The 27484-nt window shown below is 39.1% G+C and overlaps 1 protein-coding gene across 1 annotated transcript in view; it reads right to left on the reverse strand.

The window, feature by feature from the left end:
- Positions 1-247: 247 nt before the first annotated feature.
- The window catches only part of LOC121523898 (TGF-beta receptor type-2-like), a 34364-nt gene continuing 7127 nt past the window's right edge, over positions 248-27484 (reverse strand). Inside the window, exons 4-7 of the mRNA XM_041808958.1 lie at positions 20033-20808; positions 19115-19256; positions 3899-4023; positions 248-1816 (exon numbers count right to left, since the gene is read on the reverse strand). Of these exons, the coding sequence (XP_041664892.1) occupies positions 1637-1816; positions 3899-4023; positions 19115-19256; positions 20033-20808 (1223 nt within the window). The 3' untranslated portion in view covers positions 248-1636. The remainder of the gene's footprint in view (positions 1817-3898; positions 4024-19114; positions 19257-20032; positions 20809-27484) is intronic.

A 27484-nucleotide genomic window follows, 5' to 3' on the forward strand; every position in this document is an offset into this window, starting at 1 on the left:
AAATTTCACAAGGCACTTAACATCCCCAGGAGTTCAGTTGAATCCATCATCCTTCTTGTTTGCTTTTATATGCCATAAAGTGGCATCACTGTTAATTTAGTGATTTCCATGATTGCATGAAAAATCCACAGTCATGTCCATTACAAGGTCTATTGCTTTTTCATTTATGAAGGTACACTTTAATAGTGTACCTTCAACTTTCAGATTCAAAATAAATGATTTTAATGTTTTATTTAACTTAATTGTAGGATCTGAATGCATTTTCTATCACATTAACTGGGATCGACAGTTTGAAAGACTGGGGATCTGTGAGAGTTTAAGGGATTCAACCAAAAGGTCTGCTGGATTCAAACTAAGCCACTAAAAGCTGCGTAAAATTTTTGTTTTGGATGACTTACATTGAACATCTACATGTAGATGAAACAGACATCGTCAAAGCACACTGAGGGGAATTTACTGAGTCCATAATAAAAAAAAATCAAAATTTGGGCTTTACGTACAGTATTTCTGTGGGACACAACACGAGAATATTGTGGTTGAGAGCCAACTATGTTATCACGGACAGAACAGAGCTGAAATTCATAGTTTTGGGCTGTTGAATAGTTCCATTTCTATAAGGTCACAATGTAAAGTCAGCCGTCACTGCTGCTCATGTCACAAAACAACCTGCAGGGAAAGATAATGAGTGGCGCAAAAGGTCATGGTATAAAGCAATATAACAGCATTTAAACATCAAAAATAGAAACAGTTAGCACTGTAATACTTTAATTATGTCATTTATACAAAATGATATGGATAATTTTCTGACAAATGGATCAGAATGTCCTTTTTTCAGCTTTTATAGCATAGTACACTGTAGGCAGCAGGCTGGAGTCTCCAGTTGAAAGTCCTCTATACACATCTTTATTGCTCTTATTTTGTCTGATTAAATCGACAAAAAGATTTGGGTCAGCTTCCTCTGAAAACCCACACGCTCACATACACACAAACATAAGGAATATATCTCTGTTCCCTTTCCCTTTAAGGCTGGTTTTTCTGTCTTTACTTTACAATTCATAGTCCTTGAGATCTGATATCAGCTTTCCCTGCAGATTACTGCCATGGATGGCTGTTCTATTTCTTTGCTCTGGCTTATTTCCCTTTCATGCCATGAGAAATTATTAATGCACCTTGAATACAGTCCAGGTGACATCTATTTATGCCACAGTATCGATGAATACATTAAAGCATCCAGTCATCTCTCCTGCAAAGGGGATATTAGTGTTATTTGGCATCATATTTACAGATGTCTCTTACTGATGCTGTCCCTTTATTTCCTTTACCTGAAAGTACTATCAGAATAAACAAGGCATTGATTATATGTTGTGCATAGACAGATGGATAAAGTGCAAACAGTTTTTGGTTAAAAAAGCTTTGTAATGTGAATTTCCTGTTTCTTTATGACTCGGCTGTCCAGAGCCATATCAGTTCATGTCTGTTATCAGTCATATTCCCTCACTTATGATCCAGTTTGCTCCTCTGTAAAACATCGAGGAACCACAAGGAAACACCTCATCCTCTCGGATTTCTTTCTCTCCCAGTTCCAAGGTTGTAATTCCTCCTCTTCCCCAAAGGAGGCGGCATTTCAGTAAAAGCTCTACTTCTCATCCACCACAAAGATCTCTTCAGGGATCTTCTCCTCTGAGTCTGAGCGCTCTGACAGCTTGTCCAGGTACTCCATGTCGTTGAAGCGCTCGGCAACACACTGGGCTGTGAGACGGGCCTCCGGGTCGTGGTCCCAGCACTCCTCTATGGAGGCGCACACCATCTGGATACCCTGCAGGGGGAGCAGTGAAGCATGGACACAGTCAGTCGATGATAACTAGACTTTGGCCAAGTCTGGCTTAGACAGCGTATCATCGCCTCCAGCTAAAACTGTCTATATGTTCTTGTGTGTTTATGTGTCTGTGTTTGTGCACCAGTGAGGCTTCTACGGGTAAGGCCCAAAAAAAAAGGGAGTCATATGAATAAATACAGTACAACACTGCAGAATTATATTGCTGACAGTTTATTTTGTTAGCTAAATGTTATGCTTTTTATGCTTTTATAGAACAGTCCACAGCACAGATATTATTATGCTCATTTTTTTTGTATTGGTGCTGTTTTAGGGAGGTTTTCCTTCTGATATATAATCATTTTAGTAGGAAAAATCGAGAGACTAACCAAAAACACTGCTCCACTGCAGAAGGCTATAGAGATAAGTGTCTTGAAATAACATTTAATATAAACTGGTGCTGCACAAATGATCGACTGACTGATTGACTTCTCATTACAGCTGCAGGGTGGTGTGGAAGTTAGCACTGTTAAAAGCTTAGGGCTCTGTGCAGGCCAGTCGAGTTCTTCCCAACCAAACTTATCAAACCATGTCTTCATAGTCCTTGCTTTGTGCACTGGGGTACAGTCATATTGGAATATAAAAGGGCTTTACCCAAACAGTTGCTGCAAAGTTGGAAGTGTAGCATTGTCCAAAATGTCTCGGTATGCTGAAGCATTAAGATTGCCCTTCCCTGGAGATAAGGAGTCTCACCCAAACCCTGAAAAATAGCCCCTTACCATTATCCCTCCTCCACCAAATTTCACAGTTGGCACAATGCAGTCAGGCTGGTAACGTTCTCCTGAAACCACCAAACCCATACTCGCCCATCTGGCTGCCAGACAGAGAAGTGTGATTCCTCACTCCACAGACCATGTTTCCACTTCCCCAGAGTTCAGCGTCTGTGTGCCTTACACCACTCCATCCGATAACTGGCATTGGACTTGCTGATGTGAGGCTTTCATGCAGCTGCCCAGCCATGGAGACCCATTCCATGAAGCTCCTGCTGCACAATTTTTGCACTTACATTAATGCCAGTGGAGGTTCAGAACTCTTCAGATATGGAATCAGCAGAACGCTGGTGACCCTAGCAGTCATTGACCCCTTTCTGTCGTTTTACAGTCTTCTGCTTCGTGGCTGAGTTGCTGTTGTTCCTAAATGCTTCCACTTTCTAATAATATCACTTACAGCTGACTGTGGAATATCCTGCATGGATGAAACCTCATGAACCGTCTTATTGCAAAGGTAGCATCCATCAGAGTATCACACTTAGTCACTTGATTGAAACACCTGAATTCAATATCAAACAGGTGTGGCCAAATACTTTTGTCCATATAGCGTATACAGCTAAAGTTTTTTATTCAACAAAAGACTGTGATCTTAACATCTTTTCAAGATGGTGGAGGCCAACATGGCTTTGATTTGACACATCAGTATAAACCAGGCTTCAGTTTTCTCACATTTCCAGCAATTGTTGCCCAACATGTGAAGTGTGTTCAGAGATAAATGTTGGATTTCACTTAACAAGAAAGTAATGAAATAAAATACCCTTTTTCAATTTCATTGACTTTTTAATTCAGCATGAGAGTTGTGTGATCTCTGTCCTTTTGTCTTTTATGGTCCTAATCCCTGTGTTTCTCATGGTTTTCGTTTGTTTTATGTTTTTATGTGTTTTTATTTCATTTTAAAGGTTTTTATGGTGTTCTTGCCTGCTTTTATTTCTTTTCTCTTAATGTTTTTTTCCTCTGTAGTGTTTGTGATCTATTTCTGTTTTTACTGTGCAGCACTTTGGTAAGCTTGAATGTTTTTAAAATGTGCTATATAAATAAAGCAGATTGGATTGGATTTAACTTCTAGACTTAGAAACTAAACATAGATCATGTAAAAGAGCCAGGGGTCCTTGCTATGAGAGCTATATTTTCTGATCTGATTTGGACCTTTGGATATTCAGCTTTAGTGTACATACAGCTACGTTTGAAAAAAACTTCACTTGTGAAGTGGGCACAGCTGCTGTTTTTGATGGAGAGTATGTGTGATGTTTCTTACTGAGTGGTTGATCCAGCTGTTGGGGATCTCAGGTCGTCCCCTGTCTCGCAGAACGCTGTCCTTCATGCTCTCTACACACGGATGTTCCCTCAGGTTCCCAAATGGTGGCACATACTCTTTCACCTCTGCATGAGCACACAAAGAAACATGGAGAAAAAGCAGAGTTTGACCTTTAGTGAACTTTGTTTGCTCTATACGAGCAAAGAACTCTGAAACATGTCTCTGACTACTATGAGATAGCGCTCTGTTGAAGAGAGAGCAGATCAGATGGCAGAGCCCCATAGCGCTCACATCAACAACACCTCTCAAAGGATTGACTGTGCGCTCTAAATTAAAACTGCAGGTTGCAAACTTTAAATAGCACCGAAGCAGCACAAACAAGCCGAAAATCCTGTGCTGCTGAAGAAGGGCCAAGGGGGAGATTTGCTGAAGAGAAACACTTATTATGATCACATTTTTTACCCTCAGCGTCAAGGGGCTTAAAGTATCTCACCAGCGCAGCTCTGGCTTTGTGTCAGCTCTCTTACACAACAGCGTCCAGAGTGCTTGTCAGGGCGATTTACCCGGCGAGTTTACTCTGGGTGAGATTTCAAAGCACTGGTGTGCAGAAAATAGTCTGGAAGCAGTGGGTCAAAAGTTTCTAAATACAAGTTCTCTTTTCAAGAATTAGAACATCCTCAGAGTAGAAACAACAAATATCACTCTGATTTGCTTTGAAGCGTGAGAGGCTTGTTTAAAGAAAACACAAGTTTCAGAGAATTTATTGAGATCTGAAAAGGCCGAGATAAGATAAGACACATTCCGAGTGAAGATTATTGAAGTAAATCAGTTCAATGATTAAAAGATGACCAGGAGATGAAACAGCAGTCTGAGAAACACAAGACAATCCACAAATAACAGCTCAACAAAGACAGACAGACGCCTTCAAACAGGGAACAGATAAAGCTTTGTCCTGCTTATTTTTGGCTGCTTTGAAAACTTTTAACCAACTTTTGTTTTTGACTTTATTTAGGAACACAATGATCACTTTTAGACAAGAGTGGACACCTTTTTAATATCCCTTTCTTGAAAGTCAAATATAACATTCTCAAGTACGCACAGTTTATTGTTATTGCAGTTTTCAGCTGCAAATACAAGCTCAAACATGACTGAGTGAACTGAGTCATGCAACCTGTTATTGCATGATGTTTACAGAAAGTATTTACTCATGATGAATCAGTGGAAACTGATGACGAATGAGGACAATGAATAAAATGATGAACTTACAGTCAGTACATGCCAAAAGCTCATCATGTATTGACTATAAAAAGGTGTACGTATTGTGTTAGGCCACACTACTTTAGTTGCCCCAAACCCTGCTGGAGCACTCATGTCCCCCTTCCCCAGTCCCCCTGCTGCCCCGCAGTCTCACAACTCCAAATCCAGCTGGATCTGCCATCACAGTGTGATAAAAGTCAGTGCTTGCTAAAAATCATCACAATAGAGAAATACATTAAAAATAAAAGTGTGACTTTGCACCCTATGTAGCTTATTTTGAGTTGTTTTGGCCAGTTACTGCCCTCCAACACACCACCATTGTTTAAAATCTTCATTGAGAAGAATGGTGAAACTACTAACTATACGTCAAGCTCAGACTGCACACCCATGCATAAGCCACCATAACGTGCCACAGCTCACCTCTTCCAACAGTGCCAGGGCAAAGGAAGTGTAGTGTATATGGTACTAGTCAATCAAACTGGACTTCTAATGTCAAGCCATTTGCCATGGTACAGATTGCCTCATGTAAGTGCACCCTTAAGGCTAATTTATGGCTATGTTCTGTCTGTACTCTGCATTCATTTGGTCCATTTTCTAAGCTGGCATAAATTAACCAAACATGGCAATACCACTCCCAATGTTGCCAACAGTTCAACCCAGAGCGTCCTTATTGATCATGAGCTTTATTGCCAATTCTGTCACCAAACTCAGGTTGAAGATAGGTTTAAAGAAATAAATCCTGCTTCTCCCACAGAGCTCATAAACGTCTTGTATCTGCAACCTTTCTATCTCTGTTTGATTATGGTGATGTTCTGTGTGTGCTTTGGCCAAACAGTCTATGAATACTGTTCATCACTGTGCTCTGAGGTTTGTCACTGGTTGTGCTCGCCTCACTCACTGTGAACTAAAAGCCACTCTGCCTTGTGTTCTTGAGGCATTTTCCACTTGCTTGTTCCTCATGTTTGGATTGAATTGGGGAAAAGAGTGTTTAGTTTTGCCGCCCCCTCAGTGTGGAATACTCTCCAGACTGATTTGAAATGGTCAGAACTCAGTTCTTTTAAATCCTTTTGTTCTATCTTTATGATAGACAAAGAAGAACATGGAACAGTGCCTGTGTTTTTTAATAGTTTCAGTGATTTCAATTTTCTGCATTGTAATTGTGAACTAGTTTTGGAATTTCTAAATTCTTGTTTCTTTCTCTTGAATCTGTATTATTCATTGTGACGTGTGCTGCTGACCTCTTGGCTAGGTCACCTTTCTGAAAGAGATCTCAATCTCAATGGGTCTTCATCTGGTTTAACAAAGGTAAAAAAAAAAAAAAAAAGGTAATTTGGGGGGCAATTTCAAATATTTCAATATTTTCTTTTGTGTCTGACCATGAAAACAAAAATCATAGTTTGTCCAATATGTCATTTTTTTTTTGTACAGTAACAGTGTCTGTTCTTTGATTCAACAGTTAGTTGAACTAAATAACAGCATTAAATTGATTAGACACAAATCATTAACATTTGCTGATGATATATTATCAGGCCACATTATTTGCTCATCGTTTGTAAGCAGGGTAAATACCAACATTAAACCAGGGGATCAGAGCATCCATACCTGAGTACCTTATCTACTTCACTGAAACAAAACCATCCTGGTTTAACCAAAGTAGTAAACCAATGTTATTATGTTCTCAGATTTTTCTGTAATCCAGCCTGATTGTAGCTCCCTGCTGGGATCAAGATGACCCTGATTTTTGGATTAAATTTATCCCAAAGCTACTCAAGTTTTTAACACAAACTGGAGGTTTTATCTAGATAAAAATAGGATCAGATTATCTGATCTTATCCTGTAATGTAATTCTGTATTTTCAGTTCAACAATGTTGTTTTGAGATTTTATCCAGTGTGATTGTTTTAATCCTGTTGGATTATTTTTGAACAAATCAGACCTTGCTTTTAGCAGTTTAGGGATATTTATCTTTATTTTCAGATCATTTACACAGTGTTGTTCCTGGCATTTCCATGGTTACGGTTTCTTTCTTTCTGGCAGATCTAAAGCTGGAGTATTCCTGTTTTAACTCTCAGTTACTCAACCAGGGAAGTAAGTCATTAAGTGATTGCTGAATAAGCTGTTGGGTTATTTGATTTCTAAAACACAGATATAGGAATTATAATCCATAAAGCAACCATAAGCTAAATGAAATGGCAGAGTAGAGTCATGACTGGAACAAAGCAGTGTCAGCTCTCTAGTTACCCGGACAGTCACGAGGTAAACATGCTGCCTCCACAGGAAGAGCCTTGACTAAATAAATAAGTGAAAGTATTGTATCATTGTCTAACAGAAATAAATCATCAACTCCATTAACTTTTCTTCTCTGTATTTTCATTTTTTTACAAATGAGTTAAATGTATGGCTCACATGGATTTCAGAAGCTCAAGGCTCTTGTCCTAAATGAAAACTTCCTTTTTTATTTGCACACACAGCTCCTCTGGTTTGGTGTTAAAGTTTTAACACATCAGCCAAATATCACTCACTACCTCAGCAAACACATAACAGATGTTTCATTTTGTTTTGCCAGATCCAAAGAAATGTTTTACTGTGTTCTGAGCTGAAATCTACTCTGTAAACCCTTGAAAAAAACATGTTTATGTGTTCATCTCCATACAATGGGTGGAAAAAATGATGTTGAGCCTGCAGTATAAACAAAAGTGTGTATTCCAGGATGGAAATATTGGTCAAACCCACTCCAAAAGCAAAAATGGGTTTTCCAGGCAAACCTTAAATTAAAGTCTGAACTAAAGCAAAAAGCTTTTTGTGAACACAACACAGGGCGAGGGAGGAATGCTGCGGTGTGCAAAAGTCACTCGCTGCATATTGACAAGATTTCTGCAAAGCAGTGGAACAAGTTCAGCACGGTGACAATGAGGAACTTACTCTATGTCTCCGACAACAGCTGACATGTAGTGATGGGAGATTCTGCAAAGCGTGCACATACTTTATCTTTAATGTCTCTTTCTCATGCCAGCCGTCAGGCATGGCTGGGAAAACTGTGTGGGAATCTGCAGCAGAGAGAAACTGTTAAATTTAGCTTTAGCTGGCAGACTGGGAGACTTCTTTACCCTTCAGGAGTTCAGTGATAAATATCCATGAGAGGGCAGTCATGCTACCACAGGTCCTTTTAGGAGACCAGGGCCCAGTTTCACAAAGACATGTTAGACTGAAGTGTGGGTTTAGGCCAGTCATGTAAGTTTTATTCCAGTAACAAATGAAGACAAAAAGACTCTAAAATTTAGACAGCCAACCCCTAGTTATCAATAGCTTTTATCCATATAACCATGGTAAATCTGACAGAATTGTTTTCCCAATAAACTTAAGTGATTCCCCTCCATATGGTTTATTTTTAGCACCATTTATTCAGGCTTTCGTTTAGTTGTGTGATACAAACATTTCTGAGAAAGTAACATTTCCACAGCTACATGAAATACTAAAATTAAACCACTCATAACAAGAAAGTAGGGTATTTTATTACAGTTGATTATTATCCTATTATAACAAAAGGTTTAAAGGCTTCATATAAAACAACTTAAACATTATTATTGCAGATATTAAAAGGTCCAGACAGTTGGTGCAAGTGCTTTCACAATTGGTGAAATGAGTGCAGTGAATATGTCTCAAGTGATGGTAATATAGACACCTGTGTCTGGAAGGTCCAGTCACTGGTTAAAAATATTCCTGGCTACCATTACAACAAGAAGACAAAAGAACACTCCAAGCAACTCAGAGAAAAGGTTATTGAAAAGTATAAGTCTGGGGATGGACAAACCCCCCCCCCCCGAACATTGCCTGGAGTTCAGCTGAATCTATCATCAAGAAATGGAAGGAAATGGCACATCTGTAAATCTGCCTAGATAGGGTCATCCTCACAAACTGGGTGACCGTTCAAGAAGGAGGCTAGTGAGAGAGGCCACCTATGACGACTCTGAAGGACCTGTAGGCAAGGTTCTTCAGCAGTCAAAGCTTTATGGGAGAGTGGCAAAGAGAAAGCCACTGTTGAAAAAAACTCAAATAAGATCTTGACTAGAGTTCTCCAAAAGACATGTGGGAGACTAAATAGTCTAGTGAAAAAAAGTTCTTTGATCTGATGAGACCAAAATGGTGCTTTTTGGCTATCAGACAAGATGTTATGTTTGGCAGACACCAAACATTGCACACCACTACAAACACACCATCTCCACTGTAAAGCACGGCGGTGGCAGCATCATGCTGTGGGGGTACTTCTCAGCAGCTCATCATGGAAGGCCTGTAAATATACAGGGTAAAATGAAAGCAACAAAATATATGAAGATTCTGGAGGACAATCTTATTTGGTCTGCATGAAAACTATGGCTTGGGAGAAGTTTGATTTTCCAGCCAGACAATGACCTGAAGCATACAGTGAAAAACAGAAATGGTTTAAAGACAACAAGGTGAATGTTCTGGAGTGGCTGATTGTGGCAGACCACAATCCAATAGGAAATTTGTAGCTGAACTTGAAAAGAGCTGTTCATGGCTGATAACTGTGCAGCCTGAGAGAGCTTGAGCAGTTTTGCAAAGAAGAAGCAGAATGAAATTGCAGCATCCAGATATGCAAGCCTGATTGAGACATATCCGCAAACAACATTTACTTGCGTTTTGAAATAAGAAAGTATCTTTCATATAGGATATTACATCTCATTTCAAGAAATTTAATAGAAAAATTCACTTGCTGCGTTATCAGACAGTTTTACTTGTTACAGGTCAACCAGGATACCATTTTTTGCTTAAGATATCTTGAAGATGTTTATGTGGACTTGTGAATGTGACTGATATAGAAGTTAATAAGATGTTTTTGACTAGAAATTAGATGAATACACTTGTTAAAAGTTGAGCTGAGTGTATGAACAAACTTTCTTTCTTGGGAGACATTTAGATTTGAAACTGAAACAGATTAATTTTATCCTAGCTCTCGTTCAAGTCTGTTGTTGTGAAACTAGCCTCAAATAACCGAACTATAAACATCCCAGTGGATTCTAGCTTATTCATTAACATTTCACAGGTTTTGATATGTTACATAGACAAATGTAGCTTAGATATCGATGGTCTAAATGCAGGAACAGACCAAACAGAGCAAAAACAGAGAGGAGAGAAGAAACACAAATCATCTTAAGTCCTTACAGCACAGCTGATAGCTAACATAAAACAAGCCGGCATCTGAAAAATAGTTTGATATTCTTGTCCTGCTGCCCTTCCAAGTTAACATTCTTCTCTAATTATGCTCAACAAAGCATGAATACAGAAGGCAGAATGGAAACCCCTGTCACCTAAACACATTAATAATGCAGAAAAACAGCTCCCTGCAGAGCGTCGACATGTGTTTGAAAATAAATTAGTAACACGATCACAAAAGCACCGGCTGATTCCTGGAGTCTGGAACAAAAATTTTGATTAATCCACTCCCGGCTGGTTTCCATTAAAGCTCTGTGGCTGTGACACTTGTTTGTGTTCCTTGCAGGTTGTTAAAGCCATTTAGTACAGATGCATGTGAAAACATTTCACGTTAGCGGGGGCTGACTTGTGGACATGTGGTGCTGGATTACCCTGCCATTAACTAGAGCTGAAATGTGCTGGAACCTCCAACAAAACCTCATTTAAAAAGATCCAAATCACAATATGCTACGGTTAAAAAAAAAAAAAAAAAAAAAAACAACAACTGTAAAACTAATATTTCTGAACACTGTTTAATATCTAAAACCTGCCCCTAAATATGGACCATAACTGACCCCACTTCATACTCCAGACAGTCAGCCCCCCCAGCCAAGGAGGAGATTCTTGTCTGACATCTGGAGAGCAGCTGCCTTAACCTCTCCAGTCTAGCCCAACCTCTTCCTCTAGGGAATGAAGGCATTCCTCCATCTGCAGCACCATATACAACAACACCGCTCCACCATTATCCCCAATGCAGCCCCACCCGCCCCAGAAACGCCCTCATAGTCTCTCCGAGCCCTAAATCTGGACCAGCTAAATTATACAGGAGAGACATTTTAGGGAACAGAGGCAGAAATAAAAAAAGGGAAAGAGGCTTTGAATCCAGCTTTTCCTTTTCTCTGATGTGTGTCAGTCTCTCAGTTTTGAGCTCTGCTTCTGTCTTTATCGCTGAGGAAGATGAAGACAGAAAAGTGATGGCTCATGGCTGGCTGACTGGCGCTGACGACAGACGGCTGTGTTCTTCTCGCCTGGCAGATCTCAGATCAGACCGCGGCCTCAGGAGCTGTGACGGGGGAGCTCTGTGGTGCAGATCAGACATCTGTCTTCCACACACACATGCACAAACACAGAAAGGTGGCAACAGAGACAAGAGGAAACCAGAGCTTCACCCCAGTCATTATAATGATGCCCTGGGATGTGTCACCATGGATTTCAGTGAGAGCACACGTGTTGTTGTTTTGTCTCATATGGGGTGAGTTCTGTGTTTCTACAGTGGCTCACCAGCTTCCAGGAACATGTGGCAACTACAGGAAAAACAAGAGGCATGAAAGCATGAAACTCTTCAAGTCCATGCTGCAAACATGTCAGTTTCACTCGCATGGCACCCTGATTTCAGAGTCAAAAATAGATTTCTGGCAGCATATGAGCTTTTTTTTTAACAAACTGCTGCTCATTAATGAACCTCATTCTCTCCACTTTCCTCGAGGTCAACAAGGTAGGAGTCTGCCTTTGATTCTCATGGACAGAGACTCAGCGACATCCTTTGGTTTCTGATGATCGTCTTATCAGAAGTGCTGAAAGCATAATCAGACTTTCAGCTGCTTGATTAATATCTTCGACGCACCTGTTGGTCAAATCGGCCATTCCTCTAAGAACAAAAAATATGTAAACTCATTGACAAAAATAAATTTTATGGACAAAATAATTCAGCCACACCTTTAAAATATTGATTTTGGATGTTTCAATCAGACATGTTGCCACAGGTGTATAAAAATCAAGCACCTAGCAAACATTTGTGAAGCAAAATGGGTCGTTTTAAAGAGCTTAGTGACTGGAAGTGTGATACTGTGATAGATGCCACCTGGTGTTTAATCACGATGGATATTATTTAGAAAAATCCCCACAGTACGGTTTTCACAAATAAAGAAATGAGCACCAAAGACCAAAGCTGTTTTGAATCTAGCCATAAATTTGTTTGTAGCTACAAAGAAGCCCACAGCCAATCACTGGCCCTGGCTGCCCCCTGGATACACCCTTACTTCAGCTGGCTCTGCAGCCAGCCTCTAGTGGACACTGGAGGAACAGCAGTTTTTTGCCACTTCCGCATTGGCTTCAATTTTAAACACTGGAGTTAACAGCTAGGTTTAATAGATTTCTAAAGTTTCTGCACTGAAGGGTGCATTTCCACCAACAAATCTGGTTTGGATCAGGACAGCTTGCCACAATACAGTAAGTCTGGGAAGTCTGGCTGTTTTTATATATTTTGCACATTTGGCTCAGCTCACATATAACGGCGAGTCTTTCGTCTCTCAAATACATCTTCTTCTGGAACCATTTTGACTTTTTTTGTATGAAACTGCAATAAAAATGAAAAGAAAAGAAAACCAGCTCTCAATCAGGTCATCACCCACATACAAGAGCCAGCTCTTAGAACCAGCTGGTTCCCTACAGACACATCACTACAGCTTAAAGCTCGTCATTGTGAAGTGAGTTTTCATTTTAATTTAACCAGCATCCTATATGGGCCCAAGAAAATTCTTTTGACTAATCTAGTGACTGCAGTGAGACTAGCTCTCGCTCTGCTCTTTAGGGTCAGATAGATGCGCTTGACAGGTGAAAAGAAGTAGGATGATACAAATCAGTTATTTTACTACTTTCCTCGATACTGAACTGAACAGAACCAGACTGCTGGGTGGATATGCAGCTTTGAATTTTGGCATTAATGAATGACAGATTCAACCCCACTGTTTGTCTTGAAAAAGACGCTAAGTCTTGATAAAACTAATAAACAAACACAAAACTAAACACAATCAATTCCAGCTGTCTTTATCTATAATCTCTATTCTGGTCAGAGGGTGGGACAGGAGCCCCTCTGCTTCCCCTCACTGCATTAAATTCAACATGCCTGTCCGCCCTGTCTGTCTGTGCAGACATGAGTAAAACTGGAAGTCTGTCTACAAAGCGGCGGTGCAGTGGGAGAGTAATTAACTGCTGCCTCACCTGCCCGAGGGAACGAATACAGGCAGGGAGGAAGAGAGGGGGAGGGAAATATACAAAGCTGAAAGTTTGGAAGCAGAGAGTGGCAAAGTTTCTGTGTGAGGAGTCAGGAACTGGTCTGGGCTGTTTTGTCTTATACAACAGAAGGATGCAACATTGGTACATCTTGCATACAAAATCTGCTTTCTTATTAGACCATTTACAGACTCTTAAACTTTCAGGAACTGAAACTTTTGGTCTTGTGAATTCATCAAATATGTAGTTCCATAAACTTGCTTTGTCTTAGGTAAAAGGGCTTTAAATGTTTTGCGCCATCCTCTTTGTGTAAGCTAAAGCAGTGATTTTCAACCACTGCGCTGCGGCACACGACTGTACTGTGAGAGATCGCCAGGTGTGCCGTGGGAAATGATCCAATTTCACTTAATAGGTTCAAAAAATATATTATTTAGTCAATGCACGTAATTGTTCAATGTCTGTGCCAGCAATGTGGTGGCTGGTAGGAGTAATAATCCTCCATGTCAGTAGGGGGCAACAGGGAGTGCAGTAATTACCTTATTAAGACAACAGAATTAGTGATGCTTGATAAATGTGGCGGTGACAAGAAGTGTGTCAGCAATGGATAAATAATTAAAAAGGACAAAATTAAGACTCTGACCAGGGTCCTGATCAAAATTCTAACCCAGGTGAGATGCCAAGTGTGAGTGGTGGTCAAAAGAAGACAAAAGCGGTGAGTTCAAGGCAGTGCAGCGAAAGTTACCTTCCATTTTGATTTACTTTCACCGGAGATCTGACTGTACCGACTCTGTTATGCTTGGTGTGTGGGAAAAGCTATCAAACAGTGCCATGGTCCCAAGCAAACTTAAACACCATCTCCAAACGAAACACTTGTCACTTCAAAACAAGAACATGGACTATTTTGTTTACCTACAGGAAACAGGCAAAGGTGTCTGAGACCACTCTCAAGGCTAGCAACTAAGTAGCTGAACTCGTAATATGTCATTTTGTAACATTTTTGGCTTGCGGTGTGCCTTGGGATTTTTCTTAATCTAAAATGTGCCGTGCCTCCAAAAAGGTTGAAAAACCCTGAGCTAAAAGATGATTTTAAACTTCTAAATGTGCAAAGATGTGCATTTGTGTTTGTTCTTTTTGTTAAACTTTTTTGTGCTGCTGTCTTGACTGGGACTCTGTTTTACTAGAGGGTCTTGAATCTCAATGGTAATATCCCTGGTTAAAATGAGGTTAAATAATATAAAAAAAACAAAAATGTGTTTATCCTGGGTCTGAAATAAAGTTTTTTATTTTGTGAAGTCGTGAAGTTATTGTGAAGTTGTCTCCTGCTTTCCTGCCTCCCTCAGTAGTGACAGTTAACTCTTTTAAGTGTTCTGTGGGCCAGATTTGTCCTTATACTAAAGGAAATGAACTGCCCTCATCATCAGCATTTTTAAGTTATTTTTGGCGCTTTATCCTTTAATTAGGGAAACAGGACTGTCCTTAGAGCTGGAAACTGGGGAGGGAGGGAGAGAGATGGGAATGACATGAGAGAAAGAAGGAGAAAGAAGCCACAGGCTGTATAGTCACTAAGATACCAGTGCCCCAATCAGCAGCACAACTGGAAAATGGTCACTTACAAAGAAAAACACAAGAAGATGTAAAAAACAAAACAAAAAAAACAATAACCATTTGAGTAAAACGAATAGATTGTCCTCAGCCACTGATTTTGTAAAAGTTTAGATTAGACGTCCTGCCCCTTTTTGATTCTGATTGGTCACTGAAGAAAAGACACCGTAGAAGGCAACAGTGCCACAAAAGATGAGTGAAAAGTTGACTGTTATTGAGTAAGAATGATGTGAGCACAGTAACTACAAGCTGATGATGAGAGTGTTTTTTTGCACTGAGGACAAAGGTTTTCAAAGTGCTTGATGTGTCAATATTTAACAGTAATGATTTTAAAAGTGTAAGAGTGTAAAATTCAGAGTATAAGCTACACTGGATTGCAATCAGTGCTAATTTCTGGTGGTTACTGTGGCAACTGGTGGAAACAAAAATAGTGTTGTTCTGATTCCGATACCAGAATTGCAGTTATATCTGATCCTGCTGAAAATGTGGGTATTGGTATCTGAGAGTACACAATGTTTATGCACCAATCTGATACAGTTTTGTTTAAAACCCTTCCATACCAGCGTTACTGTATACGACAAGAACTGACACAGTTTCCTTAAAGTTTAATTACTTTTAAACCATGTGTGATGCTTTGCATGCCCTTGTAGCCCTTATGGAAGAATTGAAGAGAAAGATGGATAGAGAGGCTGTGATGTGGCCCTCTGTGTCACTGTTTTTTTTAATACTGAGCAGTTAACAATAATTAGCAGGGGAAACAATTTTAAGTTTCACAGAGAGGCTGTACATTAACAGTCTAAAAAGTGGTATTGTATCAGCCAATACTCATCTCTCTGGTATCGTATTAGGAAAGAAGATCTGTATTTAACAAACACTGACTGTTAAATGGTCCCCTTTGTGGTACTGTACAAACATGGTAGTGTGCAAGGGAATGCTCTTTATAAATGAATAACGGTCTTATTCTAAGTTTATACAAATAAATTGAATTCTATACATTCAGGTGATTACACCCTCATTCAAACGTATTTATAAATATTGTGCTCCATTCTTAACAAGTTTGCAGCTAAATGATATTATATATAAGACACTCCACCTTTAAAACTATACATCTATCATGTTGATCATCATTAGCTTCCAAAAGTATCAAAGCCCTATTTTATATTAAAGGCTGATAGCAGAGGAATGAAGCCATCAAAAATGCCAAACTCCCACACATGTCTGAAATGCACAAACACGTAGGCAATATTTGGTACCAAAACAAGAAATGACTCAGTATTGGGCGTCAAAGATGTCTATTTTTGCTGCCATGATCTTCAAAAGGTACCAACATCACTGGGTTTTATAAGCATCATATGAAACTACCATGAAACTCTGAAACATTCAATGTCAAACTCTATTTAGGGACACAGAGCAGTGAAAACTCATGAAACACTGAAACTCCATTGAATTGTATAGAAAACAGGCGCTGCTGGTGCGAACAACGCTGTTAGTGGGTGCAGGCTCGGAGAGAACAGATGCAATGGACAGCAGCAGATGAGTAGGATGAATGAAATTGTTGTCCCAAAAATCACTCAAAAGGAAATCAAGCAAAGCCACACAAACCTTCATAAAGTGATTTTGGATTCATTCAGCCCATCTTTACCAACATGCATCCTGCCAGCTCTGTTCTCGGGAGACATTCCCTGCAAAACATCCTCATTTAAAGCAGACAATCATACATACAACTCCAGTCAAAGAACAGAGCGTCTCAGGGACTGTGCTTCTTTGCAAAACAGGAAATAGTCTATTTTCTTTTCAAAGGTGTACCCATAGGGCACTCATATTCCTGCTGTTTGGAAGGAAAGGCAGAGGGGGATTATGGGTCACACTGCCATGTTATTTCTTAAGGGCACTCTGGGGCAGCGTAACTGTGCGATACATTTTGAGGAGGCCTCCTGGGAGCATCAAAACAGGAAAACACCAAAGTAGAAGCATTGGTGCCCAAAAGCTAGCTTTCAATCACCGCTCTGACACAATGGAGACAGGAGCAGTCACAGAAAACAAGCTGGACCACAGAGACACTAAAAGGAAGTGAAAACAAACGACTGACTGCTGACATGAAATACTGCGCCGTGGTTTGCCTTCAGATAATCACCCATTTCTATTATTTGCACATTTCCTGGCCTTGTTTTTGCAACAGAATGACAAACACAAGTAACGCTACATTAGGAGAGAGAAGGCTGATCCTTGAGATGTCTACAAGATGGATCATGTGCTTGGCACTTTAGGATTTTGTTCCCACAGTGATTAATGGGTCATTGAGGACACAAACATCAGTCCTGTCACACGTGGAGTGAATGAGCTCAAGGTGGACTCTGTCTCTCTGCTCCTGATTGCTAAATTGTCTGTTTGCTTGTATCCTTAGAGGTCAGACAAACTGTTCTCTTTTACAGTATTTCTGAGGTTATTTATACACACTCAAGGGGGAATTTCATCAATCAGAACTTCTATTGATTTCCTTTAAGCTCAGCAGCACAGGCTTATCTCTAATTTAGCAGAAAATCACACTTATCGCTATAATTAACTACAGTAAAGGTCACAGGTGATGTGTTTGTGCACAGTGGGGCCACCATTAGTGCAGCTGTGAGGACGATCAGGTTTAAAAAAGGCAACAATTGATCAGGAAGAGACACAAATGACCTCACAGAGCAGAAGTTTAAGGCACCAAAGTGAAAGTCTGATTTAGGGAAAGATGAACATTTTTGGTAATTGGTTCTTTGTGAGGAGTTTTTATCTGGTTATGAAACAGACTGAAATGATAAAGATGCCTCTTTATGAGCGACACGAGCAAAAATGACCATCAGCATGCAGACAGACTTTTTAATTATACACAGTGCTTAACAAACTAATTAGACCACCCTAACCTAACCCTAACTAAAGTAAGGTTTACGCCACAGCTGCCCTAAATTAACAGCATTGGTAATTACCAAAATCATGTTTTATGTTTCTACAAAGGTTAATACAGCAATATGTAGAAGCTCTTTTACCCAAATGATATTTTTAATGCTAAAATATATTTATTATTGTTATCCATGAATTTTCAAATTTACTGATTTACAAAAAAAAAAAAAGAAAAAATAGTAAAGCACATTATTTCTTGATTAATATGTCAAATTATAGTTATTTACCTGCATTCCTGAAGAGAAAAATGAGTTTTAGTGGTTGAATGTTATGCTTGATTAATTTCTGATTTCTCAGAGAAGCCCAGTGAGCCGGCTCAAATTTGGGTGGATTCTGTTTGAAATCCCTCATTCCTGTTCAAAATGGTTAAATGAGGAAAGCTGACTGAAAATGAAAGAGTCCGCATTAAAGCACTTCATGATGCTGGATGGTCTTTGAGACAAATATGACAGGTAGTCTAATAAATTTGGTAAGCACTGTATATCCATATATCCATTCACAGATTTTGTTTTAATCTTCTCTGCTCTGGTGTCATTACAAGCAGCATGTGCAAAAGGGCCCAATGGTTAAGGCTTTTATTTTGCCTTTTGACTTGCATGTCCCTTGAGAGTTACCAGAGCTGCTGTAAAGTAGTTGTTGATTCTGCCAGAGCCATGGCTGGAAAGATTTTACAGTATTTTCTTACTCAGTATTCAGTTAGACAAACCCTGAGAGTTGTAACACACGTTAAAATACTACTGCTTAAAATAGCGTGTGCTGATTGATTGATTATGCAGGAGAGCTTTGTGCTTTTTTTGTTTGGTGATGAGGGAGTTCCAGGATGAAATGTTGTAGGTGAGAATGGACTCAATGCAAGGGCAGTAAGTCAGGGTTCAAACGCACTTGCTGATATGAAAAGTCCCAATTCTTTAAAGATTCTATTCATTCAGTAAATCCCTTAGAAATCTTTTACAGTCATGAATAATTCATTTAAAAGCTAGTTTAACAGTTTACCAAAGGTTGCACAAGCTAAAAAGCAAAATATTTCAATTAGGCTCTGGTAGAAATTGTAATATCCCATCGTCCTTCAGCTTCTTAAGATGGATTTTTTAACATGACTGAGAATTCAAATATTTCACCCGTCACACTGTGAAGGAGTCTCTTAGTGAAGACAAACCTCTTTTGTTTCATTCACACGTGTCTGATCACATCTTACCTCCAATAGCATTACACCTGGAGATGATCTCCCACAGCACCAGAGCCATTGAATAAACATCAGCCTGTTTGAAAGACTCAATGTTTTCTAGGTTGATCCTGGACTCCAACACCTCTGGGGCCATATACCTGGCTGTACCAACCTGGGAAACACAAAACAGTAAAAATCTGAGTGGTTATAGTACATAAGGTGTATCGAGAGGGGATGAATAATGTTGCGAAAGTTATGGAGAGCTGGTAACAAGACCGTTTTTAAACATTTTAGTGTAAAGATGTCCTCACAGTGTAGCAGCAAGTGTTATTTATCTGCTGTGAAAGGTGTCCTATCACGTTTACCTGATTTAAACCACGTTTGATGTACAACATAATTGGAAAAACAAAGGCAGCTCTGAGAACAACACGTTGCTTGTCTGCACATAATAACAGCCTTGGAAAATGAGTTCATCTGCTCCTTGTTGAAAATGTATTGAAGGCATTACAATGCATTAGGTGTGCTGTGCAGCAAAGGGTGAAGCTTCTTCATAATGACTCATTCTCATAACAGAGTGTAATATGACTCTTGCCTATTACATCAGTGTAATGAGTCCATTAAGAATCAATCAGGCCTGTTTGTTATGGAGTATAATATAACAGCAACCCTAAGATCACTTACAGCTCTGTTTCTATCAGCATTATCCATCTGCGGCCAAGATAGAGCGAGTGAAAAATATTTAGAGAGGCTGTCCCTGAGTGATGAGATCAGGAATGAAGGCCTGATTGATAGCACGGCTGTGTTCATGGTCTGATAACTTCAAAGATAGAAACCACAGGGTTCGATTGGTCTGTGTCCTGGGTGCCACAGCAAATTATAACAGAAAGGAGATAAAAGCTAAGAAAAACTACATAAACCTCCCCAGAATGTAGTATTAATAAGCTTTACCTGCCCACTGTTGGCTAACTCATCCACAGACAGAGTGTTGTCCAAGCGAAGGGCAAGGCCAAAGTCACATAAGCAGCAGGTCAAGTCACTTTTCACCAGAATGTTTGAGCTCTTAATGTCCCTGTGTGCAATGGGTATTTTGTAGCGACCGCAGGGGGTGTGGTCGCTGTGAAGGTGCGCCACTCCTTGCGCAAGTGAACTCCCAAGTAGCCACAGGTCATGCCAGCTAACAATATGGTGGATCAAGTACTCCTGCAGGTTTCCTCTTGGATGGTACGCTGTGATCAACCAGTACTGTCTCTGCATCTTCCTCTCCTCTGCCGTCAGGAAGTGAAGCACATTTTCATGCCTCAAGTCGGCGTCTGAGAATATTTCTTTCTCGTTCTTCCAGGAGGCGTACTCCTCGTACTGGAAAATCTTCACGGCCACTGTCTCGAAGCCCTGCTCCTCGCTCACAGAGGACCCCTGCTTCAGCTTGGCTTTGTAAACCTCCGCAAAGCGTCCTTTTCCAACCTGGACGTCCAGTTCGATAGGTAGCAGCTCTGTGTTGTGGTTGAGGTTGTTAGCATGCGTGGAGCTGCTGTCAGAGCCTTCGTCGTCTATCATGATGGCGTGAGCGTCGCTGAAGTCCCGATGGGTGCCCTTCTTGCACCTGGAGCTGGCTTGTCGCTGGCGCCAGACGCGGTAGCAGTAGAAGGAGGTGATGACAATGACAGCCATGACCAGAAGAGGAACCAGGCTCACTAAGATGACCGCTACCACCTGGGAATCCACATCTGAAGGGAATAAAGTGAAAATGATGAAGACGCTGTTAGTTACACAGAAGTTTTAAATCAATGCAACCTTATCATTGTGCTGACTTGTGCAATTAGAGAATCACTGGTGCCAAATATTGATATTTAAATGAACCTGAAGGAACTGACAGCATGTCTTTTTTTGATGTAATCGGCTAAAATTAACAAGGATGGTCCCTGCCACACCATTTACCCTTCATGACGATACTTACTATAAATTACAGGAGTTATATATATATATATATATATATATATATATATAAATTTTATATCTTTTACTTAATTAGATGGTGTATGATTAAACCATTTTTTGCAGTAAATCAACTGTCACTGAATCTCTGTTTTGGGACATTATTATTGTATACTTTAGTATGTTGCATTGAATTGCATCATATTGAATTGTGTTGTGAGTTATCATGCATTCCCAGCTCTAAGCATTAAAAAATTTTATCACACAAAAAAATCCTCTCCCCTCTTTGCTGTGTTTCATTGACATTTTAGTATCATTCAGCTAATGTTTTGGCGATGTGACACTTTATTTCAAAATATGTTGCTCTTAACCTTATTTCTAAACAGCACAGTTAGCTTTGAGCTCTGATGATCCCATAAAAATTCATGTTAGGGCAGAACAATTAATTTTTTTAACAGCTGTGATGGTGCATGCACAATAGCCAGGATGTGCCTCCTCCTTCAGTTACAGTGCATTCAGAAAGTATTCAGACACCCTTCACTTTTATTAATTTTGTTATGTTGCAGGCTGATGCTACAAAAAACAAAAACATTTTAGTATCATAAATGTACACTCAATACCCTATCATGACATAGTGTAATTAAAACTTGTTTTTTTTTTTTTAATTTTTTTTGCCAATCAATTAGAGATAACCTGACCGCTAACTGGAGTCCACCTGTGTTAAATTACATTGACTGGACATGCTTTGGAAAGGCACACACCTCTTTACAGAAGGTTTCACAGCTGACAAAGCATATCAAAGCTAAAACCAAGCCATGAAAAGAACTGTCTGCAGAGCTCAGAGACAGGATTGTTGCAAGGTACAGATCTGGGAAAGATTACCAAAAAAAATCTGTTTTGTAAAGTGTTGATATAACGGTGTTGTGGTTACAACTTGCTTGTGGTGCAAAAAGCTCTCCTAGTGCTCTGAACAATAGTTCAGGATGAAGTCTGGATGGATGCGGCTGGAGTGCTTGAAGGTTTCTAACTTCTGGACAGACTCCATTTACAAATGAAAATAATCAAAGTTAAAACTATTACATGAATATCTTTAAACCAACTCCTGTACCTAAAAATATAGCTTAACCTTTTATGTTTTTCCTTGATTTGTAGTCCTGTCTTGTAAACTATTTGTAAATGCTGTAGTTTACTTTTTATGGTGGGATTATAAATACACTCAACTATTTGCCTCTTGGAAAATAAAATAAAAATCTAGTTCCATCTCAGCAGATTATATCATCAGAATCCCATTAAGAGTGAATTAATATTCTCACAACAGACGGGGGAACATGACCCTCCCCTGTGGTATGTCTGGAAGCATCTAAAGCTAAAGTTAGCGCCTGGGCCACAAAGGCAAGTGCTCCAAAAACCCTAACCCAGTCAACCACATATTGTTTCTCTTTATAGTGTGTCTGATGCTTTTTTTTTTTTTTTTTTAGACGTGGTGTGTCTGGGAGCTGCTTTGGTTTGGCAGAAGGGGAAAGTTTATGTTTGTGCTGTGTTTACAGTCCTCTTTTTGAAGCTGCTGTACTAAAAGACCAACTATAAAAGATATATAACTAGTCTGAAAAACCTCACTTGGTCCACAGTTTGATGACTTCTAAATGCAATCATTTAAATGGAGTTTGCATGGATGCAGTTTCCATTTTAAAGGTGGCACCTTTCAGCCAAAAGTGTAGTTGAAAGTTCTGGTTACAGTGTTTGACTAAGTAATACTGTCCAGGCAGAAATATGCTCGGATGTTTACTGCTCAAAAAGTGATATGAACCTTATTTCAGGAAACTGCAGATGTGAAGGCAGAGACGCTTGAGGTAAAGGAGGAGGTAACTACCAAGTCAAGCCCTCTGCTTCGCTCTATTTTCTTTTTTACTAAACAGGAAACCACATGTCTGACATCCTCAACATGGCCCCAGACAGTTTGTTTTTATTTTCACAGAGTGAGAAGCTATTTCTCACAACAAACCTGTCACTGTGCCTCCTGGACTCGTTCAGCTTTTAGACAAAACCTTTTCTCAGAGTAGGAAATATTGACAATACAGGAGAAAGGAAGGGTTCTGTATGAGGCAAAAGAAATACACTTAAAAACTGAATTTTAGGGAGCTTTATGTCATGCAGAAATAGAAAAATTGAAGGGGAAGGGGGGACTTATATAATATCATTTGTGCTGTCTTTGTACAAATGTGTGCTGTATGCTTTGTTTTGTTGTTGCTTTGTGTTGCTCTGCTGAATATCTGTAATCTCTGGTATTATGAAAGATTTAGCCTCTTGTTAATTGGTGAAGATAAAAGAAAAAGGAAGGATATAAGTTAAAGATGGGTAGGACAAGGGGTGGGTAATATGGTCCATACACCATATCCTAATACTTTTTTAACCAAAGGATGCAATGGCCACCAACTTTTACAAATGTTGACAACATATCTGCGCAATTTCTGAAGTTTGAAGGGAACTTCCAGATACTTTTGATAAATCAAATTAATAAATTGCCCAATACTGGTTGTCAGGTCTTCTGCTTTTGTTCCAAAGGGTATCAAACAGGTATCAAAATAGTTTCATTTTGGTGTGCTTCTGAATTCAAATCAAATAGATAAAATAATATTGATCCTTTTCAAACAAACATTAAAAAGAGATTATGTCATGATTTATAAGAATATTACTGTAAACAATCATTTTACAGAGCATTAGGCCTAGTATCTATTTTTTTAAAATCAGCATCAACTCAACCCTCTGATCCCTAAGCTTTTTTAACCATTTGGTCTTGCCTGGACTTATTGTCTTTAAACGCTTGTAAAACATCAACCCTGAGGTGCACAGTCAAGCTCCAAACATCCTTTATTTCAGGACAACCTGGACTTTAAGAATATGTCTGCAGTAATGTCATGTGGATTATCAAAAAGATATGAGACTATAAAGACAAAAGACAGAACTAATTGGAAATTAAAACTCTGACATTTTTATGTGTGACAGACAGTAAACAATAATGAATAAGAAATTGTTTTGCACAAACTTGTTCTACCATCATGTGGGGACCAAAAAGTGAACAAATAATTATTCTGTCACAAAAAGTCCCTGCGTTTTTCATATTGGCTGTTTCTGAGCTATTATCCAAAGCATTTCCTGTCTGCAGAGACACAGAGGGGCACATCACAGGCTTTCTGTCTCTCTTTCTCTCCATTATGAGCTATTTAAGCTGTCTCCTCTGAGATCTAAGAGTCAGGACATGCGCTGTTTGGCAAAGCATGATGCAACCAAGGAACAGCCTGCCATTGGTTAGCTAGCAGCAGAAATAATTGAAAATGGATTAAAAATAGATTATACAACGTCGGACTCAGAGGGTTAAACCACTTGTATATCAATTTGAACAATATCATTTTATCCAAAATGTCACTTCAACATATATTGATACATCCTAAATATTCAATACATTGCCCAGTCCTGGGTAGGACTAGTTAACTTTTTACAGTATCCTCATGCTTCTTGTACATCAATTTGTCTGAAGTGAAAATGAAGCCTTTAAAAACTTTCATTTTTCCCCCACTTTATCTTCATTCTTCCAGGAGGTGTACTCCTGAAACTAAAAAAAATGTTTGAAATAACCAAATAAATTAAACAAAATACTACATTTGAGGTGCTGGTGTAGCTCAGCGGGGAGAACAGGTGTCCATAAGAAGAGGCTAGAGGTCTCAACCCACTGGTCACTGGTCTCAGCGCAGGTTTTGTGCATGTCATTCTCCAAATGTCTACTGTCTCTCTTCAGTTGTCCTATTAGATAAAGGCAAAATTCCTAAAAATCTTAAAACAAAAAAAGAAAATACTAAATATATGGGATGTTTTGTCCAGCTGGTTTAAAGCCCTTGATTTGAGATTTTACTCTGTTTTTTGTTTTGAATATTCTTCACAGCATACAGACTGTAAAAGAGGTGAACTTGCTGGCCTGAATCTGTCCAAAGGTCACCAAATCAACAAAGAGTTCACAGAAAGAATCAGTGTCCTCTTAAACTTAATGTGTGGTTAAGAGGAAACCAGTGGATACCCCGGAGCAGTATCGCTCACAGGCAAGAAATAGCTTTGCTTAAACCTCACAGAGATCAGAATTTTGTTTCCAAACCTTTTTTTTTTTTTTGGTGGGAAAATAAAACTAAATATTTAGCAAAGCTTATTTTAGAAGTGTGTTTTTTAGGGGCTTTAAATGAGGATTTCATGGCCTTTTAATTAAATCAGGCCATTTTGTTTCCCGTTTCCTGTGTTTATGCGATTCCAGGCTTAGATAACCTGATTTTAGTTCCAGTTTCACATTTACAAAGAGGGAAATGAGAGTGCTGGCCATCCTAGACTAGACATATCAGCATTATTTATATTTGTCTAAGTTAAACTACAAGATGTAGATTCAGTTGATGTTTTTTATTGGTCTAGCATGACAAAGTACTTGTACTCAAGTTCCATTTCAGTCCTTTGTAAATACCAACAAAGTCTATAGACATAATCCTGATGACACCGTTAAAGCAGCAATAGGTCACTTGTGAAATAACTTCAGCTGACATGTGACGAACAAATCAGTACTTCCTCTAAGTACAAGCTGTTATTTTTTTGCATTGCCCTACACATTTCACGACTAAGAAAAGCTTATATACAGCAATGCTTTGAGCTAACTAGTAAAAATTCCTCCAGATTTACCAGCATTGTTTCCCAACAGTTGTTATTTCTGCTGCAGCTCCTTCCTTACAACACTGCCTCATGTTAGTCAGTGAGAAGTTACAGAGAGTGCACAGACATTCTCAGCAGCGCACCGATGTATTTCCATTACGTGGTTTGTGCTGTGCAGATGCTTTCAATTTGGCTCTGGGTGCAGAGCCAGGTCGTGGAAATGTACCTCAGTGTTATTACTGCCTGCTGTAGTCAAAATACATTTGATACCAGGGACAATGTTGTTACTAGAATCTACGAGTCAATGTTTCTCAAACCTGTTCGTAATCATGTATCTGGACAGTGTTACAGTGCACATGTGTTAACGCTCATGCGTGACGCCTTACATGACGCACTGATAGAAAGTGGAGTTATAGTATTAGGGCAACCATGACTATGATGATACTATTTTGTGTCTGAACCAGTGTGGCTCTTTTCAACACACAGAAATCAGTGTTACTGCACTATTGATCCATTGCTATAGAATTATACCAACACACAAGAGATGTAAAGAAAAGGAAAATACTGATTAGTTTAGTCACTGGGTAAATACACTGCACTGCTCTGTAACCTAGTGTAACATAATAGAACTCAAACCACTGTATTATTCAGTGCAGGGGGGGCTTTCACTTGGTTGAAATTAGCATCAAGACTGGAAACAAAGGGAAACAATCAGCCAAACCCATAAAAGAGTTGTGTTAATTATGCATTTTGTTTGTTTGCTAAGTTGAGTTTAATAAGCTCCAACAATTCAAGCTAGCAGCAAATAAAATCAGACCAGCTTTAGCCTTGGTTCAAAGCTAAGCTAAACAGCTACTAGCTGTAGTTTGATATTCATGTATGCAACACTTTTACAATAAATAAAGCAGCTATTAAATATATTCTAACTTAATAAATCATCAAGTGATGACTTTCAAAAGAAAACGTGCCGTAAAACTCAACCTTGGTCTGTTGTTCTCAGCTCTGTGTTTACTCTGACAGGATCCTTTCTTCAGTTTGTATATGATTCACGCAGAAGCTCAAACATGTTACATTTTTTTTGACTGCATAAACCCCTCTCTGTCCAATTATTGGCTCCCCCACTTCCCTGGGACAGACAGATGGTCCTGTTGACTTAGGGAAGCAATTTGTGGAGGCAAAAAGGTGGACAAATCAAGGACAATGAGGAAAACAGTTTGTTTAAAATATCTAAAAGAAATAAGAACTAAATGATGGAAAGAGGGACAACAGGAGCTTGAAAATTTTTCAATACTGTGGAATAACTGGACTGAGTTTATACCTCAGATTAGACCAGATTTTAACTTAGGAAAGAAAAAGTGCAAGATGCATCTTTTTAGTGGTTCCCTTTGGTTCAAGGCTACAGTGTTAAAACTGTCTATACTATGTGTTTGTGTTGTTTTCCCTTTGTTTGTTAGCAGGGTTACTACACACTTTTAAAAATCAAAATAAAGACTTCTCAAGAACTTTTTACAACTTGAACTGAGGAAAATTAATACCATTTTTTTGCATGGTAAACCATTAAACATAAGAGGAATGAGATTTTTCAGAACACCATGGCATATGGCATAGGGTGAATTTTGTGGGGGTCAAAACACCAAAATGTGAAGATGCCAGGTACATTTAATGCCTCTATTCTATCAGTATGTTGTATGGGGATATTTTTCATCACACATTTTTGTAAGTGTGTTGAGCTGATTCTACACAGTTTAACTATTAAAAAGCAGAATAATGTTTTCTGACAGGGAAAAC

The sequence above is a fragment of the Cheilinus undulatus genome, linkage group 16 (genome assembly GCF_018320785.1).
Source record: "Cheilinus undulatus linkage group 16, ASM1832078v1, whole genome shotgun sequence".
Lineage (NCBI taxonomy): Eukaryota > Metazoa > Chordata > Actinopteri > Labriformes > Labridae > Cheilinus > Cheilinus undulatus.